We start from the raw sequence: 23,427 nt of genomic DNA, 5'->3' as shown, positions 1-23,427 counted from the left end.
ATATATTACTGTTATTGAGGTAAATACTTTGCAATATATTTCTCTAAGGTATACTAAGGCAGCCAGCTCATCTAGAAAACAGTACAAATTAATCTATCATAAAAAAACTACAACAGCTGGTTCATTATTATTCAACAATGATCTAATTTAAGACAATGAGATTGTAAAAACAATTATTGGATGTTGACTGAAGTCCATTTGGCTATTTAACACTAATGAAAGTTAAAGGTTTTTTTTTGACTGTGGAACAAAAGATAAATATATAATAATTTTCATAGCTGTTCAAATGCTTTTTTGGCTTTGTTTTTTGGTGCATTCAGCCACTTTCAATATGTGTTTCAGAAAGCCCCAATAACACAACACCTTGTATCACGATAACTATTGTAATATTTACTGTATAATAAAGTTGAAACCTCAGCCTGAGTTATGTATATTCCTGTGGAATGTGCAGCTGATTTCTCCATCCTATTAGATGTTAGTTCCATGAGATCTGTTTGCAGAAAAAGCTGATTGCAGGCAACTTATGGATGAATAAATCTTTGGGTTTTTAGATAGTTTACAGACAGTTAAACGTGTTGTTTAATTTTTATTGCAGCAAAACAGAAAGGCTCATCTTGGTCAGCCAAAGGCAAATCTATGGATAAGCTATGTTTTAAGTGAAATTTATTACTGAATGCACAAGAGTGAGCATGGACAGTCACAGTCCTACACATACTTTGTTTCCTGCAGCCAACAGCACAGACAATTGAAGGGTTCTTTTAGCGCTTAGTGCAGTCAATCCTCTACTGAGCTTTGAAAATGGCAATGATTATACAGTGTGATGTCATGTGAATTGTATGGCATTATAAGAGTTAGTCCTTATGTGTAATCTGTTTGTCTGTGTTTTTATTTTTTTGTGTGGGGTGGGGTGGGGGTGTATAGGTATACCTTGTGTGAGAAGCTGCAGGGTGCGGACCTCCTCTCTGACACGGAGCTGCAGGACCTGTTGGAGGATGTACTGTCTCTGACTCTCCTGCATGATCCCCATTCTCTCCAGCTTTCTGTCTGTCAACCTCATCAGAGCTCGGCCTACAACACACACACACACACACAAAAATAGGAATTTCCCTATTTCAGAGAGGGAAATAAATCAGCAGAATAACAGAAGCAGTAATGACAATGCTAATAATCTGCATTTACATAGCTTCCCACTAATTACTTATAAATTAATTTGCAAAAATGTGCAGCATGCACTGATCCTAAACACTGTGTGTATTTGGCATGTTAAAGTGCCTGTATTAATAGGTCCCTAATGTAACACTGGACTGGATATTGCAGTACATTATAAGGACATAACAAGGATAAATACTGTAATTAGGGAAAGGAAATGGACTGGAAACTTTTGCTCCAGACAAAAGACTAGTCAAGGTCAGATGAAGTTCACTGCATTTCATTCTTTTCATTCCGCACTTTCCTCAGCATTTTCCATTTCCTAATGACACAGTTGCTGGGGGCAGAGTGAATAATCTAATATGAAATTTCACTGCCTCAGTTTGTAATTGGCATTTTTGCATGGCAAAGCACTACGTGGCTAGATCTCCTTTCAGCTTAGGGCGCATCCGTTTGTATGGGTATGGGTAAATATGGGTATATATACAAAAGGGATAGCATTTTAAATATTGTTCTACAACAACAAATACCATGTAAATACATATCATTTTAGTTGCTTCCTTAAAACAGACAAGCACCTTGCTCTATTCCTTCACCAAAAGGCTGGATAGAGGAATATAAATGTTTGATGACATGAGTAAATTAATTAGTGCACTCTCATTTAATGTCCTCATGCTCAGCCAGGTTTTTCATTTCTAGTAAAATGATGTTGTTCAAATATAAAAAGTTTATTTTTTTTCCAATTCTTCCATTTCAGGAAAGGAAAGTCTAACAATTAAAAGGAAAACAAATACTGAAATATTTTTTGGGGTGGCACAGTGGTGCAACAAATTAGCGTTGCTGTCATACAAGGTCCTGGGGTTGTGGATTCAAACCCCATCATGGGTTACTGTCTGTGAGGGGCTTGGTGTATTCTCCCTGTGTCTACATGGGTTTCCTCCAGATGCGCTGGTTGCCTCACAAAAACACATGCTTGTATTTTGTGTGTCCACACTCAGTCTTCATTACAGCTTTCATTCCAGTCCAGAAGCTGCTTTCTTAATTTCACAAGTTCAGAATTAGAATATGGTTGCATCTTTTGCTTCTTATAATCCAAGTAATTCCAAACACACTCACTGATGTTGAGAATTTGACAGTTTCACATCTTTTCAGACCCATATTTTTCAACAGTGAAATGCTGGTCAGAATCACCTGCAGATTTTTCAGACCTAAAGCAAAAGTGAAGCTTAGGCTTAAGTCAAGTTTGAAGTACCGTTTATCTGATGGTCAGTTCTGGTGGTGTGGCAGGACCTGCACAGTTGTTAGTAACCATTTTCTTGTATCTTATACAACAACACTGCAGCTTTGCTTTTATTTGACACTGGTTTTCCTTTAACTTTCCACGTCCTACACATGGATCTTCTGTCTTAACTCAGTAAAATCTCCTGAAAAATGAATAACATGTATTTAGTGGCTTATTTGACTGGAAATGACATAAATAAATGGTGGTCTGGGCTTTCTGCAGAGTACTGTATGCTGCATGTTCTCTATAATTCAGTCCTTCAAATTGCCATTCACAAATTTCCCACAGAAAGAGTAATGTGGAAATACAAATAAAAAGCATCCACATTGAAAAAATGAAGTAGAAAAATGTCAAGAAGCCCCTAATAGGTGTGATCTGTGGATATGTGGACCTTGAAGACTGAGCTCCTGGGTTCACAGAGTCTGGAAAGGCCAAACTAAATGGACAGGGGAAAGCACGACAAGAGAATGAAAGGAACGTAGAGGAAACTGGACACACAGTGTGGCCTTTTGTTTCTAGAGCTTGATAGAAATGGAACATCGTTTTGTAAGGTAAATGATGAGGTGAAAAAGAAAAAAATAGAAGAAGCCTAGCAACACCAGCAGTGTTTCCATGCCTGTCGCCAAGCAACAAATGCGTCAAAGGACATATCAAATTTTTGCTGACATTTACAAATGCCTGAAGTGTGTATCTGGCCGGCGAAAGCACAGATGGGTCTCGTCTTTAGTCAGGCTACATTGGAAGCGTGAAATGGGTGTGCGTTGTTGTGTAGGTTGATGTGATCCGAGAGAGGCGTCTCCATCAGCTGGACGTGGGCCAGGCTACCTCTTCATTTGGCAGGCGTTGGCCAGAAAAGGCTCAAGGAGGAACTGAAACTCTGTGTGCTATATTTTTGACTCAGTGCCTACAGAATCCCACAAAGACACAGGGGGGTGGGGGGTGAGTCAATCCACAGCTAATACACAGAGCAGTGTAGCATTGAGAGACAGAAAGAGAGGAGAGATAAGAGAGAATACAAGGATATAGAAAAGAATAAAGGCAGAAAGGATGAAGTGAAGAAATTCAAAGACACCCCAGATATTCATACACTATCCCCAGGAACAGAGCTTTCAAAACAGAGCCCAGCGTGTGAAGGCATCCTGTAAAAACATTAGGGACATTGCTCAGCTGTGACCAGCAAAAAAAAAAGAACCACAAAGGAACATCAAAGGTCAGAGAGGAACTCCTCCATCGTGGCGTTAACTGTGACAAGCCTTCACAGTTCATCTGAGTCCACCCAATCTCCCTACAATGCACTGCATGGCCAATAGAAGAGAAACAAACCATAAAAGGCAATAAGGCTGCAAGGCCATCATGTCTGTGGGGCTTACTCTACCTCCCAGGACTAAGAGGAAGTCTGCAAAACACAATAATCTTGCCCTAAGTATCTGTAAATAATAATTTCCCACTAAAAAGCTTCCATAAACTCTTAGCAGACTTCTGGGTGAGATGCATCTGCAGCATCTGCACAGACACCGTTCCTGCTTGTGTGATCTTTAGTTATTGAAGGAAACTGGCTTTTCTTTTCGTGAATGACTATAATGGTCTTCCTTTTACATGGCTTTTCAAAGGGAACAGAGGCAGGTGACAGGGCTAACAGTATCAACCGCTGTTGCTTCTTCCCTCTTGTATCCACCCATTTTGTTCCAATTGACAGAGAAAAGCATTTAAATCCCTCTGCTGTCCCGGTTCGCAGGATATTGATTTGATTCAAATTCTCCTTTTCACTTGGCTTCCTCCAGACCGTGCGCAGATTCTCATGCTGACGTCCCTTTAACTAAAGATGCATCAAACCCCTGCCAAGTAGATACATAAAGCTTTGTGCTTGTGTACTCCTACACATTTTTTTGCGGTTAAAAGCTGTTAAAATGGTGAGAGGAGTCCTGTCCTTGATAAATGGGCTGAGTTTCAACTCTTTCTCTCTCAAACCCAGCCCTCTCGCCCAAGGGACATGTCCTTTTTACATGCGAACCAAAAGCCCTGTTAATTACTGCTCCATCCACCAAAAGATAGAAGAGGGAGTGAGACAGAGTGAGAAAGGACACGGAGGCCTCTAAAGCTGCTATTTAACCTCACTTTTACTCTCACGCTTTTGCTAAACTCTAGCCCCCACACAAAAAAAATCAATACATGTTGCAGAAAGGCAGGGTAATATGGCAAAATCTGAATCTTGTGACACTTATAGGCATATCTGCCATAGATTATAATTATGTATTACAATGTTCAGTTTCTTCTGAGGTTTGAGAGTAAGTTAGAATGGAAGAGAAAAAACTGCGGTGAAAAAGTGCCAATAAAGGGTACACATCTTTACAACACAATGAATACTCGGATTTTGTAAATACAACACTTTTTTACATTCAGGGATTCAAACTGGGTGTGATTAGAACATTTATAGTCAAGTCATAAGAAGAATTCATTCATAGCTCTTTTACATTTGACAATACAACAATGTGGATATGAAAAAATATATAATTATACTGTTAATGGTTCTATGTTCACAGTAAAGAGTGTTAGAAGCGAGTCCATAAAAAGCTCAAACAGATGTGCTGTTGAGCATTAGAAAGTTGCCTAGATCTGTTAAATAAATGCTCATTTTATGCTTTTACTTTGATTAAAAGAGAAAAATAAATAATAAAAAATGCCACCACACTAGATTTTTTATGTCTATTTGTACAGTCTTTTGAACACTTGAAGACTAAATCAGAATTAGATGCTATATAGATGATTTCAGCTACTGGATCCATGCCACAGTTAGTATCTGAATTAACTCCTTGTCTTTAAATTTGACAATAACACATCCATCAGGCAAAATTTGAAAAAGATTTCCTTGTTTCTGATTGGACTGTCCTTTCTATCAGCTCCACTGACCATATCAGTGAATATTGTGTACAGTTTCAGCCCCTATCTGTTGCTCTTGCTGCTTTGTTAGGCTTCCTTCACCTGTTCTTCAGTGGTCTGGACTCCCAAAGAAACGCCACAGAGCAGGCGTGATTTAGGAGGACCACTGCGTGGCAGTAACACTGATGTGGTGGTGGTATGTTGCGTTGGTACAAGTGGATCACACACAGGAGAATCCTTAAACAGTGTCCAATTACCTAGACAAACCTAGCTAGTTGGTCCACCTTGTACAGTCTCAGTAAAACTGTCCCTTGTGGTGGTACTTTAAAGGGTACATATTCAATACTTCTAATTAGTTGAGTTGTGTTCAATGCCCCATTTCACCTCCAGGACTTTTATTTTAGTTTAATAATGAAAGCTCAAACATATTCAACTCTCCTTCTGGAGGAGAGGATACAATATTTATTTAGGGAACAAAGCTGGACTTTAAAACCAATGCTGTACCTTTAAAAAGGTACATTTACACTGTTTGTATCTTTAGGGACTAATAATACACCTGTATGTGCCTTTTATTCTGACAGTGTAGATGTAAAGTCAGACAGTAGCTGCACAGTTTATGCTGGTCATCCTCAAGTCCTTCAGTGGACACTGGACACAGTTGGCTGGATATTTAGAGGTAGTAGACATTTCAGTCCAGCAGAGACACTGAGGGCTTTTAAAACTCCTGCAGCACTGCTGTGTCCCATCCACTCGTACCAGCTCGACACACACTAACACCACCACCACCACCACAGCACTGAAAATGATCAACCATCCAAATCACACCTGCTCTTTGGTGGTCCTGTTGGACCCCAACCACTAAAGAATGAGGTAAAATGGGACTAACAATTACACAGATCAACAGATGGACAGCAGTCTGTAACTGTTCAATGTTGCTTGTTTTATGGTAGGAGAAACGCTGAGCTGAGAGACTTGAGCACCTACATGTTACTACATAGTAAATGCTGTTACCAAACACTTGCAACTGCTGTATTTCTACAGTAATCGGTCTGTTTTGTTTACTACACATTCTGTCATTCACTTTAAAAGTAGGGACATATTGTGATTATTTGCATCATAAGTTATATATCATCACATTGCTCAGTTGGGAAAAGACTGAGGTTAGATGTGCGAAGGGTGGGGGGGGGAGCTCCTCAGGTGAGACTGTGGCATACTTCACATAGTTTAGCAGCAGCTGCTTTCATAAAGCCTGTGGGGTAATCTCTACTTTCCACACACACACACAGAGCTGAGTTTGGTGACTGGCAGCCACTCAGTCTGATGCAAAGCCTGAAGGAGTGTCTGGCTCCCATGCACCCAAACAGTCTTTAGCCCCAAAGACACCATGATCCATCCTCAGCACTGGCCACACAGAGATATCACCCACTTTAACTGAACTCTAGAATATCCTCGGGGAGGTGGGGAGGGGACGAGGGGGACTGATCAGCAGCTTAGGGTCTGGAGGTTAATTTGGTCTCACAGCCCCTTTAACTGCATAATATTCCAGACCCAATGGTGAAGACACACTCATGGTACTCTTTGATTTTTTCCATGTGCTACATTTTTTTTTCTATTTGTATATAGAAAGAAACACAATGCCATCTTTGACTAAATCAACAGTAGTGTGAAATGAACTCAGGTTTCATGCTCATCAATACTTCTCTGTGATATATTCTATGTGCTGCAGCTTTGCTTTGTACTGACCTCTACAAGCGCAAAAGCCCCTTTGTCAGGATGGTACATATTTTCCAGTGAGGGGCAGCCTTCACTAGCTACATTAGTCTTTTTGTGCTTCACTCAAAGCAGACCAAGCAGGATCCTCGTTGTCGTAGCACAGACTTCAATATACTTCTTCAATACGAGACTGTATATTGTTAGACTCTAAATAGATTTTTTTTGTTGCGATGTTAAGTAATATTGGCGTAAAGGGTACATTAAAGGCAGAAATAGCTTTAAATATTTTTTTCCTGCCCTGCCATTAAGGGGTTAATGTAATCTAGTAAGGGCTAAATCCAGAGAGTAACTTCAGTGAAAATAACAGCCTGAATGTCAACTTCGTAAGTTTGAATTGCTTGAAAGAAAATTATTTGGCCCATTCCGTTGGTAAGTCTGTATTGATTACTGGATAGGAGGACAAAAAGTGTTTGGCATTTCATCAAGTCGGGCAAGGATTAAGATACTGAGAGATACACGAATGGAAGACTGGAATGGGATGAGAGAGAGAACGCGAGAGCGAGAGTGCTCACAAGAGGGGAGATATCAGTAAAATTGGCTTACTGATCCTCATCTGTAATTGTGTTCACGTCCAAATAAACCAAGGCCCACTTCTCCTGACTGACTATGCATAGGAAAGCCTTCTCTAATGACATGCTGATTTCATTGGAGAATGCTGAAAAGGGAGGGCATTATTCTAATGGCCAAGAGCTACTCCTATCTAATGAGAGCTGCTCCATAGCCACTGTAGAGTAATCAGTGCCCAATCACAAGCCAGTTCCTCACCTCCCTCCCCACAAAAGGGACATGGAGATCCCTAAACTAGGCTTAGGCTTTGAGGCTGGGAAGCCACTTGGAGTGGGCACAAAGCTTCCCTTTTTATGACAATCTACATTCGACGGATCAAACCATTCTTGTGTAGCTTGTCCTCCCTGCTGTGGTATTCAGTGTAACATGAGCTATGCTAATGGGGGCGCTCAGGACAGAACCGTATTTTATAGACATCATGCCACTATAAAAGTCTTTGCAGCCGAACGCAGGGCGAAGTTTTACTGCCAAACACTTCAAAGCTGGGACACGATCGCATTTATTCATTCATCTAAAATGCGTATGATGATAATAAAAGGTGTTATGAATAGTTCATGAAAGTGCCAGTCAGAAGCAAGTGCTCCCAGATCACATGCGGTCTAGATGTTCGGATGTTGCCCCAGAACACAAAACAACAATAGCTCTGTTCATGTCTCATCACGTTTCTGTGCTTGGAGATCACAGCAGTCCAGCCTGATCACTGCTGGGCGCCCTGGTCGATGTAGTTCTATGAAATACTGGTGTTTTTGTCTGATCTTTCCTCATAGAATGCTAGGGGGAAAGAGAGAGAAAAAAAAGATTTGGATCTGCATCTCTCCAGAACAGAGCAATTTTGGCAGGCAGCACCTCATCGTCTCTGTCGCAGTAATGACCACTGTGCTATGGAGCGCTCAGCTCAGCTATCACATCAAATATCCCAATATACCAGAGCCACTCACAACAGCTGCTGCCTGGAATCCCTAAAACTAAACTCCACAGGTTTGGGCTATGAACTGAAAAGGATTTAGGCAGGGCTTCTCCTGGAAAAGTGGCATGATTAGCCAACAGATGTTGGGGTTTACATTTCAATAGGCTTAGCGCACCCAGTGGTAATTATAACTTTACTTTATGATTCTGAACCTGACTGTTCTGGTTTTTAAGGTGTGACCAAAAAATAACAGGTTTGAAAAGAACTTTTACACAAACACATGACATGATTTGCAGCAGCCTTAGTTTCTTATCATTTTTGCATTTATTGTACGTTCGACTTAGAACCAACTCGCTGCTCACTTCTAACTCTCATGTATGTGGTCATTTCCCATACATTCCTCTTACATCCAGCTCAGATGATCAACAATGTGGTATAATTACAACCTGGAACCTCTTCTCATAGACCATATGGGAAGCCCATTTTAAATGTCTGGATACAATTTTTAAAATACAAAATCTGGATGAAGAGCTGGTGGAATGAATATTTTGACCTGTGACTCTTTTGCACTGCACGCTACCTACTCTACTCTGCTTATTTTGTTTTTCCTTCACACAAATCTGTTACTTGGAACCAGGTAATTTAAGTCCTCATGGTTCCAAGCAAACAGAGTAGGGACAAAACATCACATGTAAACCTTGCTGAGCAGTGATTTGCCAGAGAGAATTGTCAGTCACAACGAAATCAAACCTCCACCGTAAAAAAAGGTGTTTATAAAATGTTCAAGCTACAGCAGAGATCACATTTGTTTTTATCCGACTCACAAAGGCAGGGCGTAAAATTATGACATGTCTTTTGAAGAGGTTCAAAGACTCCTTGGAGAACTATTGTTCTTTCTGAAGTGGGGCACAGTAGTGTTCAAAAGCAAAAAATATAAAATAAAATAAAAGCAAAGCCCACAAATACATGATGAATAAACAACAGAAATAATACTGCAGCCATTTTTGTGCCCAAAGAACAAATTTTTTGCAATTTCACTGGCTACATTTTTTGGGTGGCGGTGTTATAGTGGAAAACCAACCAGATACCATGCAGTGGAAAAGCACCACTAAAGGCCTTTCACTTTGTCCTTCCAAAAGTCAATATTAGCTGCAGCTTTAGCTCAGGCTTCCTGGGGTCACTTCTAAACCCATACTTTCCCTTGGCCCATAAAATTCTGAAGAAGATTGAAACTTGCTTTAGAGGTCATCCAAATGTAAGTGGTTTGTCATTTCAGAGTGGAAAAATAGGATGATAGTGGAAATAGACGGTTGCTTTTCGACCTCAAGTCAGCTAAGAAAAAAATTCTAAGAGTCTTCATTGGTTTCTGTGTGCATGAAGAAAGAAAGAAAAAGAAAAGAGAGAAAGAAGATTCCCCTTCATTCTCAAGCCAAGGCCTAATGCTGGTTCTTTAATAAAACTATCATCAAAGCTCATAAATAAACCCAGACTTTAACCACACCCTCAGTATAAATTCCCCCTACCATTCTTTGGAAATGGGAGCATGGGTGGCTGAGGCCAAAACTCCTCAGATTCATTTGCTTTCCTCCGAGGACATGAGAGCATAGCCTGTTAACTAGGAGCGTCCCAGCTGGTTTCATTTAGCCTGACAGCAGAAGATCTGGCTGGCTTTCCTATCTGCCTTCAGTTCTTCACTTCCTTGCCTCAGCAAACTCCAGGCATGTGTGCACAAAATGGGCCGGGGCTTTAATGTTAAAGTTTGGAGAGTCGGTTTATGATATATGGTTCAGTTATAGGTTGTCAGACAACAACCCTGCGGCTGATGGATCCGGCTTGTAAAGAATTCCCAAACTGGGCACGCTTGTAAAGGGAAATAGCTGAAATAACAGCAAAAGGTCAAGTATTACTGAAAGTCTAATCCAGACCTAATTTGTGATACTCAAAAGCTACTGTAGCAAACATCAAGCCTTGTGTAAATGTGTTTCTCTACATGGTCAGCTGGGGTATACTGTACCCTAGAGTTATAAAGTTTTTGAAAGGATTTATAGAATATATGGCTGAACCATTGACATTCACTGTAAATGTAGTGTACCTAGAGACAGGTGGATCTTTTCTTTTCGGCTATAGCTGTATTATTTAAAGCAATACAGCCCTTGGCAAAATCGGAGACTAGCATTTGTTTAAAAGGGGACTATTATACTTCTTTTTCATGAGTTAATGGAGGTCCCTGGGCTCTTAATGAAATATCTATGACATGCTTTAGTTAAACACATCCTTTGCCGTACCCTGTGCAAAAGCCTTGTTCACATCAAGATGTTTAAGCACCTGTTGAGAAGGAGCCTGGGTTTACTCTAAAGGCGAGGCGTCCAGCAGTGAGGAGGGAGGAGCAGAAATGCTGGTTTTAATCATTTTTCGCTTCCTCTTTCTGCTAAGTTCTCTCTATGCTAGTAATTTTTGCCATATTTTATCAGTGCACATTTCTCAGAGTGCATTGTGTTTGTTTTCATCTCTGTTATTGGAGAGACTCAGATGAGGAGGCAGGACAACTCTGAATTGCCTGCTATCTACTTAATATGCAGCACAGAATCACAAGGACTCATTTCTGTCCTGTATTCAGACTTGGGCAGATTACAAAAAAAATAAGGGTGATGTTTTATTTCACAGCGTGGGTAGCTCCAGAATTCCAAACGAATGTGTTAATGCATTCGAAATAGGATTTTTTTTATATAATAGGTCTACTTTAATTCATTTGCCTTCAAAATTGCTATAGAATAATGAATTCAAATTGAATAAGAACAATGGTTCAGAAGAGAACCAGGAGTTCAACAAACAGCTTAAAAAACTAATTGTAAAACATGAACACCTCTATATTTTCTCTCTCATTACTTTGTCATGAACCTAATAACCCTTAGTTTTTTCCTCCTCTCTGCGCAGTTCTACATCGATCCAGCTCTCCCTACATGTATGTAACCTGTTTAAGATCTTGGCCTTGACTTTATAACAGCAAGGGAGTTTTAGAACAATGGACTTCACACCAGTTGTTCCTCTCCCACTGAGGTCACTGAGCAGCTGTCCTGCACCCTCCCATATCTTCACAACTTTTGTTTTACTTTCACTTTATGTAAAGTTCATTATCATCACAATGGGTTCTCATTTTGAGTGTTTGTTCCTCTCAAGGTTTCTTTCTCTTGCGCTGAATGTGTTTCACCTTGCCACCATCACCCTTGGTTTCTCACAGGAGGCTTGGACCCGGATCTCGGTAAAGCTGCTTTATGAAGACAGCTGTTGTGAGAAGCACTATACAAAGTTAACTGATTGCCCAGTCAAGACCAGCAAAACTAGAAAATTTAGCTGCACTCTTGATGCTAATCCAGAGGTTTCTGTCCATCCTTCCAATGTACAGAGTTTGAGGTGGCCACTATTAAGAAGAAGAAAATTCAGAAAAAGAAACAAGTCCAAAAAGTTCTTGACAGAGTGTAGACCTCAATCACTGAAGGTTGTTTGGGATTACAAAAATCACAAGAAGCAAAAAATGCTACCAACATCAAACTCTTCAGAGCTGTTTAGAAGAAGCATGTAACAAACACTCTAGGTTTCTTTGAAAAGCTGAATGTAAGTTTCAAAAAAGAAAAAAATAAATACAGAAAAGTAGTTTTTGAGGCGGTTGGGTAATCCTCTGTTAAAATGTATGCTTTCTGCTTTTCTCCTGATGTTCACAGAGAATAGGAAAAATGAATTTGGTCTCTGACATTTGCACTGTACTGTTTGTGAAAGCCTTTAAACAGAAGCCACCATTTTGACATTACAGGAAGCAACAAGTCTGAACCCAGAGATTTAAGCTGCAAGTTCCAAGTGACTGATCGTGCTGCGAAAGTTAATACGGCTGTAACAATAAAAAAACAATTCTAAACTTATTTTGAGCTTCAGGGAACCAAACAGTCCCTGGAATCAGAGTTGTGTAATAAAAATGCAGAAGTTAAATGAACTACAGCTGAACTAAAATTAACTGCTCATACTGAATGATCTTTAGGGAACAGTTAGCTTCAGTCTGAGTATGAGAAATGATATCATTTGATACTTTTCTTCAGCAGGGCGTCCAGCCCCTGTGCAGATACTGCGAGGTATCTGTATGTAAGTTCATCTGCATAAATACCCTCTCTCTATTTCTCTCTCTCTCTCTCTCTCTCTCTCTCTCTCTCTCTCTCTCTCTCTCTCTCTCTCTCTCATATTCACGCACTTTCATGAAAGAGGCCCTAATTTCAGCCCAATTTCCCGGCCCGCCTGCTCCCTCCCTGCCGGCTGGTGGATGGTTAGTGTGGCATTGTTGTGCTGTATGGATTTTTCAAAAGGCCCATTGCACGGTGGCCCATGGGAACAGGATCGGAGTGAAACTCAGCCCAGCGTTTGATTGTGTTTGACATCCATGCCCCGGTTCAATCAGCGAGTCTGCCTCTCCCCTCGGCAGATTACACAGTGCGAGTGCACCTTCTCCGCTGATTACACCTACGCTATCAGAAATATGTGCTTAACTCATTTACCAAAACCACTCGCTGCCTCTGTCTTTGTAATTACTGCAGATTAGGGACTAATATCTAATTATGCCTTAATATGCTTTAATGCATTTTTAATGACAGCTCGGTGCTCAAGTCAAGCCCAGGGAGTCTGTCGGGAACCAGAGAGGAGGTATCTTGGCAATCTTACCCTGGCGACGGAGGGAAGAATGTTTATCTGTCTGGTTGTGTTTTCTGCTTCAGATGGAAACCAAACCATACTTTAACGTCACTTAGTCAGAGGAGAATGTGATGCCTGAAAGCAAATATGTGACTGCTTATAATAATTGGGACTAGACTATGTCTACAAGAGGCTTTGTCTTCAGCAAGTACAAAAATCACGTCAGCACACTAAATCCAGCGTGCACTACAGGCCCATAACTTATGTCCTTCTGATTCATTTATCGGCTGTTTTAAGTTGCGAAAACTAACAACACAGATGGTCAACTGCCTGCCCTCCAGCTTAAAAAGACCCTGCTGATAGAACTCGGGAACAGCTATGTATGAGTTTAAGTGTTTAAGTTTGCTATGCCCAGTGCCAGATCTCAGCTAGAGGCATATATGGTTCCAGTACTGTATTGTGGAGTTGGAGAACTAGTTTTTCTGCAGTGATACAACACAGAGCTCCATCTTATATCTTTGGAGAAGCTGAAACGGCATTAGTGTTTCAAAACCAAGCTTCCAATACCAGCACTTTACATCACTACTGCTCGGGTGGCTGAATGCAACCAACAACTCTCTCACAACAACTCTCCCCTCATGACTAGGGGAAGTTGCTAGTAGAGTGCAAAAGCTACTGATGCTCTTGTCTTCAGACGCAATGTTGGATTAGCAAATGTCTACAAATGTTTGGGTCCACAGTGTTGTATCAGAATTGTTGCTGGTCCACTGCTGCTGAAAATCTTAAAAGTAAAAAGTATGCTTGGTTAGATTAATCTCTTTAGATATGAAAGCACTGATTATTCAAATAAAGGCACTGGTTGGGGATTACTCCACACCAGTGACTTCCTGAAAGTGTTCCATTTGTGTTTTGAGTTCTTGATCAAAATCATTTCTTTCTCTTCAGAACGTGTTGTGATTTGAGTTCTAATCTTTTGTTTATTCTAATGAAGTGTGTTGAGCTACACAGGGCATTACAATCACCGGAGAGAGATGCAAATTGCATTGTGTGACTAATTGGCGAGGCCCGGCTTTTATTAACTAGATTCTGTTAATTAATGCTGGATAGCCAAACGGAGTTGCGTGCATATTCTCTGCATATTTTAAAGCTAATTGGAAAGCACATTACCCTGACCTTTCACGCAAAATGTAATCAAGATCCTTTGAGTCACATTAGAGTGATTCAGGGAAGGACATGCAATTGTTTTAATAGAAACTGCACTTCATTTAAATGAGCAGAGCAAACATGATAGGTAAAAAATATATTTAGCAAGAAACAGAAACTGATCACTTTAAGCCTAAACAACAGTATAATTGTTTTTTCAAAAAATGACCATCTGAAGAATTACTGAAGTATCATCATTATCCATATAGCACTTTTGAGCAATATACAGCATCCGTCTATAGCTTGCATTTTCCCTGATGCTTATACAATTGCCATATAACTCCTGAACTGGGCTGGAGTCTAATATTCCTACATAGTTTATAATGACTTCTAGATTCTGTTCTTGTTTAATTGAGAAACAAAATATAGGCAAACTGGTGCTGTGAGACCCTTCTTTAAAAGATTCCACTCTAAGCTGCAGAGTAGTTCTAATGTACATTGGGTTCCTCTTGTTCATTTGCTTCATTTGTGTATTTCCCAGCATTTTCTGACAGCAAGAACATCTACATTATATTCTTTCCAAGTCAAAGATTTTAGAGCCTATACAGTATGTAGCTAGTTAGCTGGTGACATTCTGTTTTCATAGCCCACAATAGTCATGTTTTTCCTGCATACACATTAACTACTCACGGTTAGTATCGTTATACACATAGAACGTTAGATAAAAAGAATAGGCACATGACACAGAATGAAAAACAAATAAAATTTGCATAATTTATATACACAGATCAACCATAGCATTATGACAGCATACTTGATTCTACGTTCACTCTCCATTTTGTGAGTGAGTGGGGGACTATTCTCAGCCCAGCAGTGACACAGAGGGTTTTAAAAACTCCAGCAGAACTGCTGTGTCACATCCACACATACCAGGACAACACACCACCACCATGTCAGAGTCACTGCAGCGCTGAGGATGATCCACCACCAAAATCACACCTGCTCTGTGGTGGTCCTGACCATTGATAGCAGAGTGAAAGTGTGGAAAACAATTTACACAGAGCAACAGATGTCCTTGTCCCAACAGATGGGGTTAGTCATAGTGTTCTGGTTGATTGATGTATAGCATTTACATGAAAACTACCACCATATTCAATAATAAACAGCAATCTCAAAATTCTAATTCAGTTACTTCTAAATATGAGAACAATATTCAGTAAGTCTTTAAGGTGGCGAAAACAAAGAAGTCAAAGTATCAGAGTCCTAAAACATGTGGGTGTGGTTACACCTGTCACTTTGATTTGATTAAAATGCAGCTTGGTGCAATTGCTGTTAGTGTACAATGTTAGACAAGTGTGAATGCTTCCTTTTGAACTTGAGTACCAAGAAAGTGTGTTGGTGAAAACACACCAGTTATACACAACCCCAATATGTGCATTAAGCCCAGCCTGGTACATTGTTCTGACCACTGGCTCGCAAAATATACTCCTGTGTGTGTCATACCTTTCCCTCTCTCACTGTCTGTTATATAGTGGTTCAATGGCAAATTTGTCAGTGTGAATACTAAGCAACCCATGACTTAAATATAACTATGTGTAATTTTCTTGTTTGGTTCGGACCAAAGGAGCCAATATTCAACGCCTAAAAGAAACAATAAAATGAAAACAACAACCCATAAGCATAAACTGAAAATGTAGAACACAGAACGAGGAAAAACAAGGTGAAACCACATTAAGAAAGGGTCAATGAACTGGGACCACCTGTGGATGATCAATCTCTTAGCAACTGGAGCTTCACAGGTGATTGGAGAGACAAGAGTCGACAACACGAGGGTAGGCATATACAAGAACCAAAAGATAAACATGAGACACACTGATAATAAAGCTGAAAACACACAGGGCCTGGGCAGAACATGACAAACTGTCTCAGGAAATCTAAAATGTCACCTTATTACTTTGATGCTAATTATATTAATAAATAATTTCGTCATGAAATACTGCTTCAAACAAGCCCTACGGAGCTAATAAACATTCAAATGCAATCAAAACTGGTCCAAACTTTTGAGGTAGTGACAATAAGCATGTGGTGTCATTATACAGGAGTTAATTTAAGCACAGGAATTGTGTATGAGGAAGTCTGTGACCTTGGCTGAGTTTGTTGTGCGGCAGATTGGACAGGAAGGAGTGTGTACCTGTGATATCGTGCTGTTTGAAGGAGTCGCTGTAGACTTGGTGCTGGTTGGGGCAGTGTTTCTTCAGCCACTTGCAAACGTCCTGTTGGGTCCACAGAGCAACCGGTTTGGACAACTTCACTGTCCCTGGCTGGACAACAGAATCAAGACAAACTTAGTTCTGAGAAAAAAAAAGAGGACACTAGAAAAAAATATCCCATATTTAATACTGGAGCATATCTACAGTACAATACTCGTTACTGGATCAAAAATACAAAAACAAAATAATCATTCATTAATCGTAATTGTGATAAAACGTAATTAATCATGATATTGATTTGTGCTCATATTGTCCAGCACTACTACAAAGCAAGAACTAACATCCCTTTCACCAGCACAGCATTGTCAATAATATTCACAATGCTGGAACAAAACCTTGTGTCAAAAAATGGCAGTGTTATAGTAAGGGGGTAGCAGCACATCTCAACAGACTCATTTCATTATGAAAAACATTGGTAAGTTTTTGTTAACTTTTTGTAGCTGATGCTCAGTTCATGGAACACAGATTTATGTAAAACCTCAAAGGAAATGGCCAAATAACAGCATACAACTATACGAGGCTCCACAATCAATACAGATTTTCATAGATCTATAAAACCTTCCACCCTTGGCAGCAACCCACTGGGGATGTCACAGGGGTCCCCTGCTGGATGCCTGCAGCTAGACCCTACAGAAATTTACAGGAGTAAACTATCCTTAAATGGCAAAGTTGTATTTTTACTTTACAATTCAAGTTATAGTGCTGAGAATGTATTCAAAAACAGTTTTAAATCATTTATGTTTGTATGTTTATCATTAAAGATTTTTTTAACATTAAAGTTTTAAGTGTTTAAATGGCAAATTGGAGACGTGAGGCCTGGTTTCCACAGTGACAATTCACAGCAGCATAAATGGTTCTGATTTTTTCAGTATGATTCTGACTCATGCTCATGAACCAAACTAGCCAGTTCATGATATAATCACAGATTAACGACATGTCAAATACTAACTGAAAGGGGTTAAAAATAGATACGATTTCATTCATTCATTCATTCATTTTATGTAACCACAATAATATCCTGTTAAGACCTGAGGTGTGTCCGGAACCTACTGGGAATCCCAACCTAAATGTGGCACTAGACTAACAAAGGGCACCATACACTCAAATATTTACTCACAAACTCGTACCTATGGACACTTAAAAAGCCAATACAGCCACCGGCATGCATTTCTGGACTGTGGGAGGAACCCCATGCAGACAGAGACAACACAACCAGCTTCTCATAGACAATGACTTAAGGCTGTGTGTGAAGCCACACGCGACAGTTCTAATTACAGTGTTTACTTACTAAGTACGTACTACGAGTCAGCTAATCACTCTTTACTTGGTCATTTAACTTAAGTCATAAAAGATTTGGACTGTTTTGGCCTTCAGACATGGGGCCGTTAAAGTTATGAGATTTTATTCCAAGTCATTTTTGATTAATGCTCATATATTGTGAATATCTTCGCACACACTGTAGAGTGAAGCTGTTGTGTTCACATCGTGTAGGAAGAAAGAAGAAAAGGAGATGCTTTAATACTCTATTGGCCACTCCATTTATATTTGTTAATGTTGCTCTTTTTAAAACTCTCACAAAACCACCATCACCAGTTTTTACATATGATTATTCAAACTCTCAGTTATGAAATCTTCAACTCCTGCAGCTCTCTAGGTCTTGGCAAAGTGGTGCTGAAGTCTCTCTCTCTCATTCTCATACAGGAAGCAGAGGATACTGGTGCATCCTGAGGGATGCGTCAATGGACTAATCTGGCCTTATGGACGAATGAGAGCTGAGGACTCCTTGGCAGTGTTTAAAAATACAGTCACGCATACCATCCTGGAGCGGAGGATGGATGTCTGAGATGATTCTTTGGGCTGCTTTCTTCCTGAGAGTTTTCTCACCGTTCGGTCCATGTTCGCTGGCCAAGAGAAACCAACAGGAACATTTCCCAACATCTTAAGCATTTCCTTACCCTAAATAGGAAATACTGACAAACAAAGGCCGGATCCATCCACTCATTTTTTCATGAAGACCCAAACAGTGCGCTAGCTAGTTTTCAGAAGTAATTTAATAAAGCAGTGACACAGCTCAGCCAAAGAGGCAGACGCTGATTCGGCAGAAACTGGCTCCTGTGTGTGTGTGTGTGTGTGTGTGTATTGCTGGGTGTATGTGAGGTTACTGTCCCTACTAAATGTGGCCCTGCAAGAATTAACCCAATATGCCAGGCTGTGAAGCTAGAAGCTTACTGGGTCTTGTGTGTGTGTGTGTGTGTGTGTGTGTGTGTGTTCTTATCACTCTGACAGAGCAGTTCACCGAGCCTTGAGAAGGCGCAGTATCTGAAAAGTGTCTTGAGCACTGCTTTGAACTGTGATGGTGTGGAGATTTGCTGGATGCATCCAGTAGCCATGCAGCTCCTGGAGAGAATCTCGCTGAGGATTTCCAGCCAATTAGAAAGATGAGTGACAGAGCCATGGGGCAGGAATGAGACAAGAAACTGAGAGTATAGAAAGCTCTGAAATTTTGCCTCTCTCCCTCTCCCTCTCCTCCTCCCCCCTCTCTAAAACACAACGAGAAACAGACACACACACACACACACACACACACACGCTCACAAATATTAGTCGACATGAAAATGGAGAGGCAATCCAGTGGTGAATTTGCCTAGGGAAACACAAACAGACAAACAAGCACACGCACACGTCTCTTTGTCCTTGGTATAATTAGACAATGCAGGTATTTTCATGTTCCTATAGCAACAAAGCCAAGTCAAGCTGAAGTCATGAATGCATAAACAGCAAAAATCACACCATCTGTGAAGTTCCACAGCTCGGTCAATACAGCGGGACTTCAAAGTTCTACAGAGGGCGTAAAAAAAAGAAGACGGCTAGCACATTTATCAATAAGGATTATGTGCGCAAAAAAGGGGGGACTGCAATGTTGACTGATATTTTCAATGAAGCCTGCTTGAAAATTCCTTCCAAACACAAGAAGGCGATGCTGTAAATGGTTTCATGAATTGCCTCACTTCAAATTTCAGGTAAATCCTCTACTCTGTTCCAGTGCAATGCCTAGAAATATTGATTGAGAAGTGCTTTTCTTTTTAAGGCATGTCAGTTGTTTATTTTCAGGGAGAAAAAAAGCACAAAAAGCCTCTTATCTGAAGGACCCTCGAATTGGACAGCAGACAAAAACATAGCCCTTCAGCTGAAGATAGCTCAGGCGAATACAGAGCGCCATCGTGTGGTACATAAAACCAGTTAGCCCTCGTGCTTTATCCTGGGTTTTTCACGTCTCCAGCGTCAAACATCAGCCCCACTCCAAGCCTTCTGTCTGGATCCGCGGCCTGTCCTTTAATTAACTGCCCCTCACAGTCACATTTTCCCGCCATAAACATTTTTTTGCCCTTCTTCACGTGATGTGAAGTAAGGGCTCCCTGTTAATTACTTCCTTCCATGCTGCAGTGCGAGCGCCTGAGCGGACAGCTGGAGAAAATAACCGCCGTGCCCTGAGAGTTTATAAGCGCAACGGGCGCCCAGTGTTTAAATTGGATTTACTCGGTGAGGGAACAATTGAGCACATCAAAGAGCTCGAGAGTCGTAAGAACTTAGTGTCAGGAGAGCGGCGGCTGATTAGAAACTCAGAACACAAGCAGAGCCTTTCGGAGGCTGCTCACACACTGTACAACCAGTATCAATCAAAAGTCTGGAAACATCTACTCATGAAGCATCACTCAATTTATTTAACCCTATCCACACTTTAGACTATTACAAAATAGCGGTAGTGTTCAGTGTTTTAAGGTGTCTCACACTCATCACACACACACACACACACATGACAGGTTTGTCTGTAAACCTGCACTAGCCTTCAGATCAGGCGGTCTGTCCAGTGTTTTAAAAAGTAGTAGCCATTTCAAAACAGCACTAAACAGATTGTTTGACCAAGGTTCTGTGGTACAGCATAGAGAAGAACTACTAAAGCAGGCAAAAGACCAGCTATGCAGTAAAATCAACCTGTTTGTGGGTATTGATAAATCCACTGATATACCTAGAGCACTTTGGAAGGATCTTTTGTTTAGTGTGTATTGGAAAATAAAGAAATAATATAGCGCATGGGGTAGTAATTTATGAATGTCATAATGTTTTTGTTCCATTTTCAGCTGTTCCCATGAGGGGTTGCCTCAGCGGATCTACTGATCTGCACAGTCAACTTGGCACAGGCTTACACCAGATGTCCTTCTTGACGCAACCCACTCATTCCACCCGGGGTTGGCGCTGGCACCAGGATTGAACTGAGCAGTGCAAACCCCAGCGGACACGAGAAGAACACACAGAACTCCACACAGACAGTAACCTGAGACAAGGACCAAATCATAAATCCTTGCTCCCCTTGCGTCACCTGTGTGAAAGTACTTGGCATTTTGCAGCATAACGATAGGTTTCAGTTCGATCACAATAGGGTTTTCTATTTTTATTTATTAGGGTTGGGCAAAGTAAAATAAAAAAATAAAATATCTGGATACAGGTGCCAGATTTCACAGAAAAGAAAATCACCTGCACATTTCTTATTCTTATTTGTTTCTTGTTTGAAAAAATAAAAGAGAGAAGCGAATGGCTTGTTAGGAGATGTTCCAGTGATTTATCATACTGTCAACCCTTTGCTGTATTTATATTCATTTTAAACTAAGAGAGTAGTCCAAGTTCACACAAAGCTCATTTGCCATTAGATGGAGGAGGGGAATTGATAGAACCCATTCATTATCAAGAACAGAAAAAAGAAAATATGCCCCACAGAAGCAAGGCTCAGCAATACATCACAAATGATTACTCTACGCAGCCTTAGATTATGCTTAGCTTCACACAGATGAAATGCCACATTCTTACTAGTATTCTCTCTGTATTGCTATGCACAGTGAATACCAATTGTTTTTGTTTGTAAAGGAAGAGTGGATTTTAAAGATCATTCCATGGTTTCAAAAAAACACTGACATATATCTTTTAAGATTCACACACAAAATGGTCCTGATCTGTACATATATAAATGAACTTAGCTAGATTTCCCATGAAAATAACAAAGATTGGGGTTTTGGGATTGTTTTACCTTGTTAACATGGTCCTGTGATGTTGTTTATAAACCAGAAGATGCATCGTTCAAAATAATAAAGAAATAAGCTATCAACACCATGACTGAGCAATTCCACTTTTGAAAGTTGGTTTTCCTATAACAGTATCAATCAGGCAGATTCAGACAGCCAGGGTTTCATACATCATTAACCCAAAGGAACCAATCCCATTAACTTTCTTTCAAGCTGCAGGCAAGCGACAGAGGGGTGGAGTATAATAATTTGGAGAGGTGGGGCGAATTGCATAGTCATAGACCTGTGTGTACTGAAGGAAGACAAATGTATAAAGTTATATCCAGCCACTCATGATATTAGAGACACTTTTGTTAGAAATAACTTTAAAGACAAGTAAATGTAATTAACAGGAATTAGTTTTTTGGTGTTTAATGGATGAAAATGGGGAGCTTTTTGAGATATAACTTGCTTTGTCTACTCATAAACAAGGTCATTATTGAAAGATTAATATCAGCATTTCCACACATTTTTATAATTACCTACTTGTTTCAATAATTGAAACGAAATTTGCAAACATATTGACCAGTGATAAAAAAATAAGTTGTTTTTAAATCACTGAATCTGTTTTTAATAATTTCCCGCTCCGGGTGACTGTCTGTGAGGAGTTGGTGTGTTCTCCCTGTGTCTGCGTGGGTTTCCTCCGGGTGCTCCGGTTTCCTCCCACAGTCCAAAAACACACGTTGGGAGGTGGATTGGCGACTCATAAGTGTCCATAGGTGTGAGTGTGTGAGTGAATGTGTGTGTGTTTGTGTTGCCCTGTGAAGGACTGGCGCCCCCTCCAGGGTGTATTCCCGCCTTGCGCCCAATGATTCCAGGTAGGCTCTGGACCCACCGTGACCCTGAACTGGATAAGCGCTTACAGATAATGAATGAATGAATGAATAATGTCCTTAACATCTGTATGTCAAATTTGTAAAGAGGTTGACAACGAAAAACCAAAGCAGTATTGTTTGCACTGATTTTTACTGATCTTGAAATATGTGAAATAAATGTAAAAAACATGGTGGTTTAGTGAGTTTCTGTCTGTGGCTCTTACCCTGGACAGTTCAGACTCAGAGACTGAGCGCTGAGGTGGGGAACGGTGATGGAAGCCTGGACTCTGCTCTTGAAAACCTGGGCTGTCGTCTTCCAGAGCAAGGCCATGGTCAATAGGCTCCTCCTCCAGGCTTGAGGTCACATCCTCTGTGCACACCTGGTGATCAATCCCATTCTGACTCAGGTTGCTGTGGACAGCTGAGGAGAAAAAGAAAATTATGCACGTATGAGACACATGAGCTGGGCTCAAGTTTTTAGGTATTTGGGTATTTAATGGGTAGGTATTCAGAGATTCAGATTTTAAAAAGTTAGTTATCAGTAAAGTACACCTCTAGTACACTTGTATTCAGGCTTTCTTAAGGTAAAAGAACAGCCCTTTGCTCTGCTTCCAGAAACTCCCCCACTCAGCCTGTGTTCAGGCTCCTCTATATAGAAGTCCTTGTTCAAATTAAGCTAAAACCACCAAACACGCTAAAACAACCCACTTACAACAAAGCACAGTGATGCCACATTTCATTTTGTCAGCTTCATTACTGAAATTATACCACCACCACTAAGCTCGACCATACATTAACACGAGCATACACTCTGCTGTGCTCTCAGTGGCAGCGTATGCACGGGCTAGTGAGATAAAAA

General features: G+C 40.4%; 1 protein-coding gene across 3 annotated transcripts in view; it reads right to left on the bottom strand.

Annotated features, from left to right (window-relative positions):
- Positions 1 to 23,427, bottom strand: part of samd12 (sterile alpha motif domain containing 12) — a 103,972-nt gene that overhangs the window by 64,063 nt on the left and 16,482 nt on the right. For all 3 annotated transcript variants that reach the window (XR_010803754.1, XM_066675842.1, XM_066675841.1), the window contains exons 2-4: positions 22,793 to 22,989; positions 16,561 to 16,690; positions 928 to 1,068 (exon numbers count right to left, since the gene is read on the bottom strand). Coding sequence is in view for 2 of the 3 variants with exons in the window: in XM_066675842.1 (XP_066531939.1) it covers positions 928 to 1,068; positions 16,561 to 16,690; positions 22,793 to 22,989 (468 nt within the window). In the remaining variant the exon portion in view is untranslated. The remainder of the gene's footprint in view (positions 1 to 927; positions 1,069 to 16,560; positions 16,691 to 22,792; positions 22,990 to 23,427) is intronic.

The sequence above is a fragment of the Hoplias malabaricus genome, chromosome 6 (genome assembly GCF_029633855.1).
Source record: "Hoplias malabaricus isolate fHopMal1 chromosome 6, fHopMal1.hap1, whole genome shotgun sequence".
Lineage (NCBI taxonomy): Eukaryota > Metazoa > Chordata > Actinopteri > Characiformes > Erythrinidae > Hoplias > Hoplias malabaricus.
The sequence above is the reverse complement of the archived record's forward strand: the minus strand, read 5'-3'. Positions and strand labels throughout refer to the sequence as shown.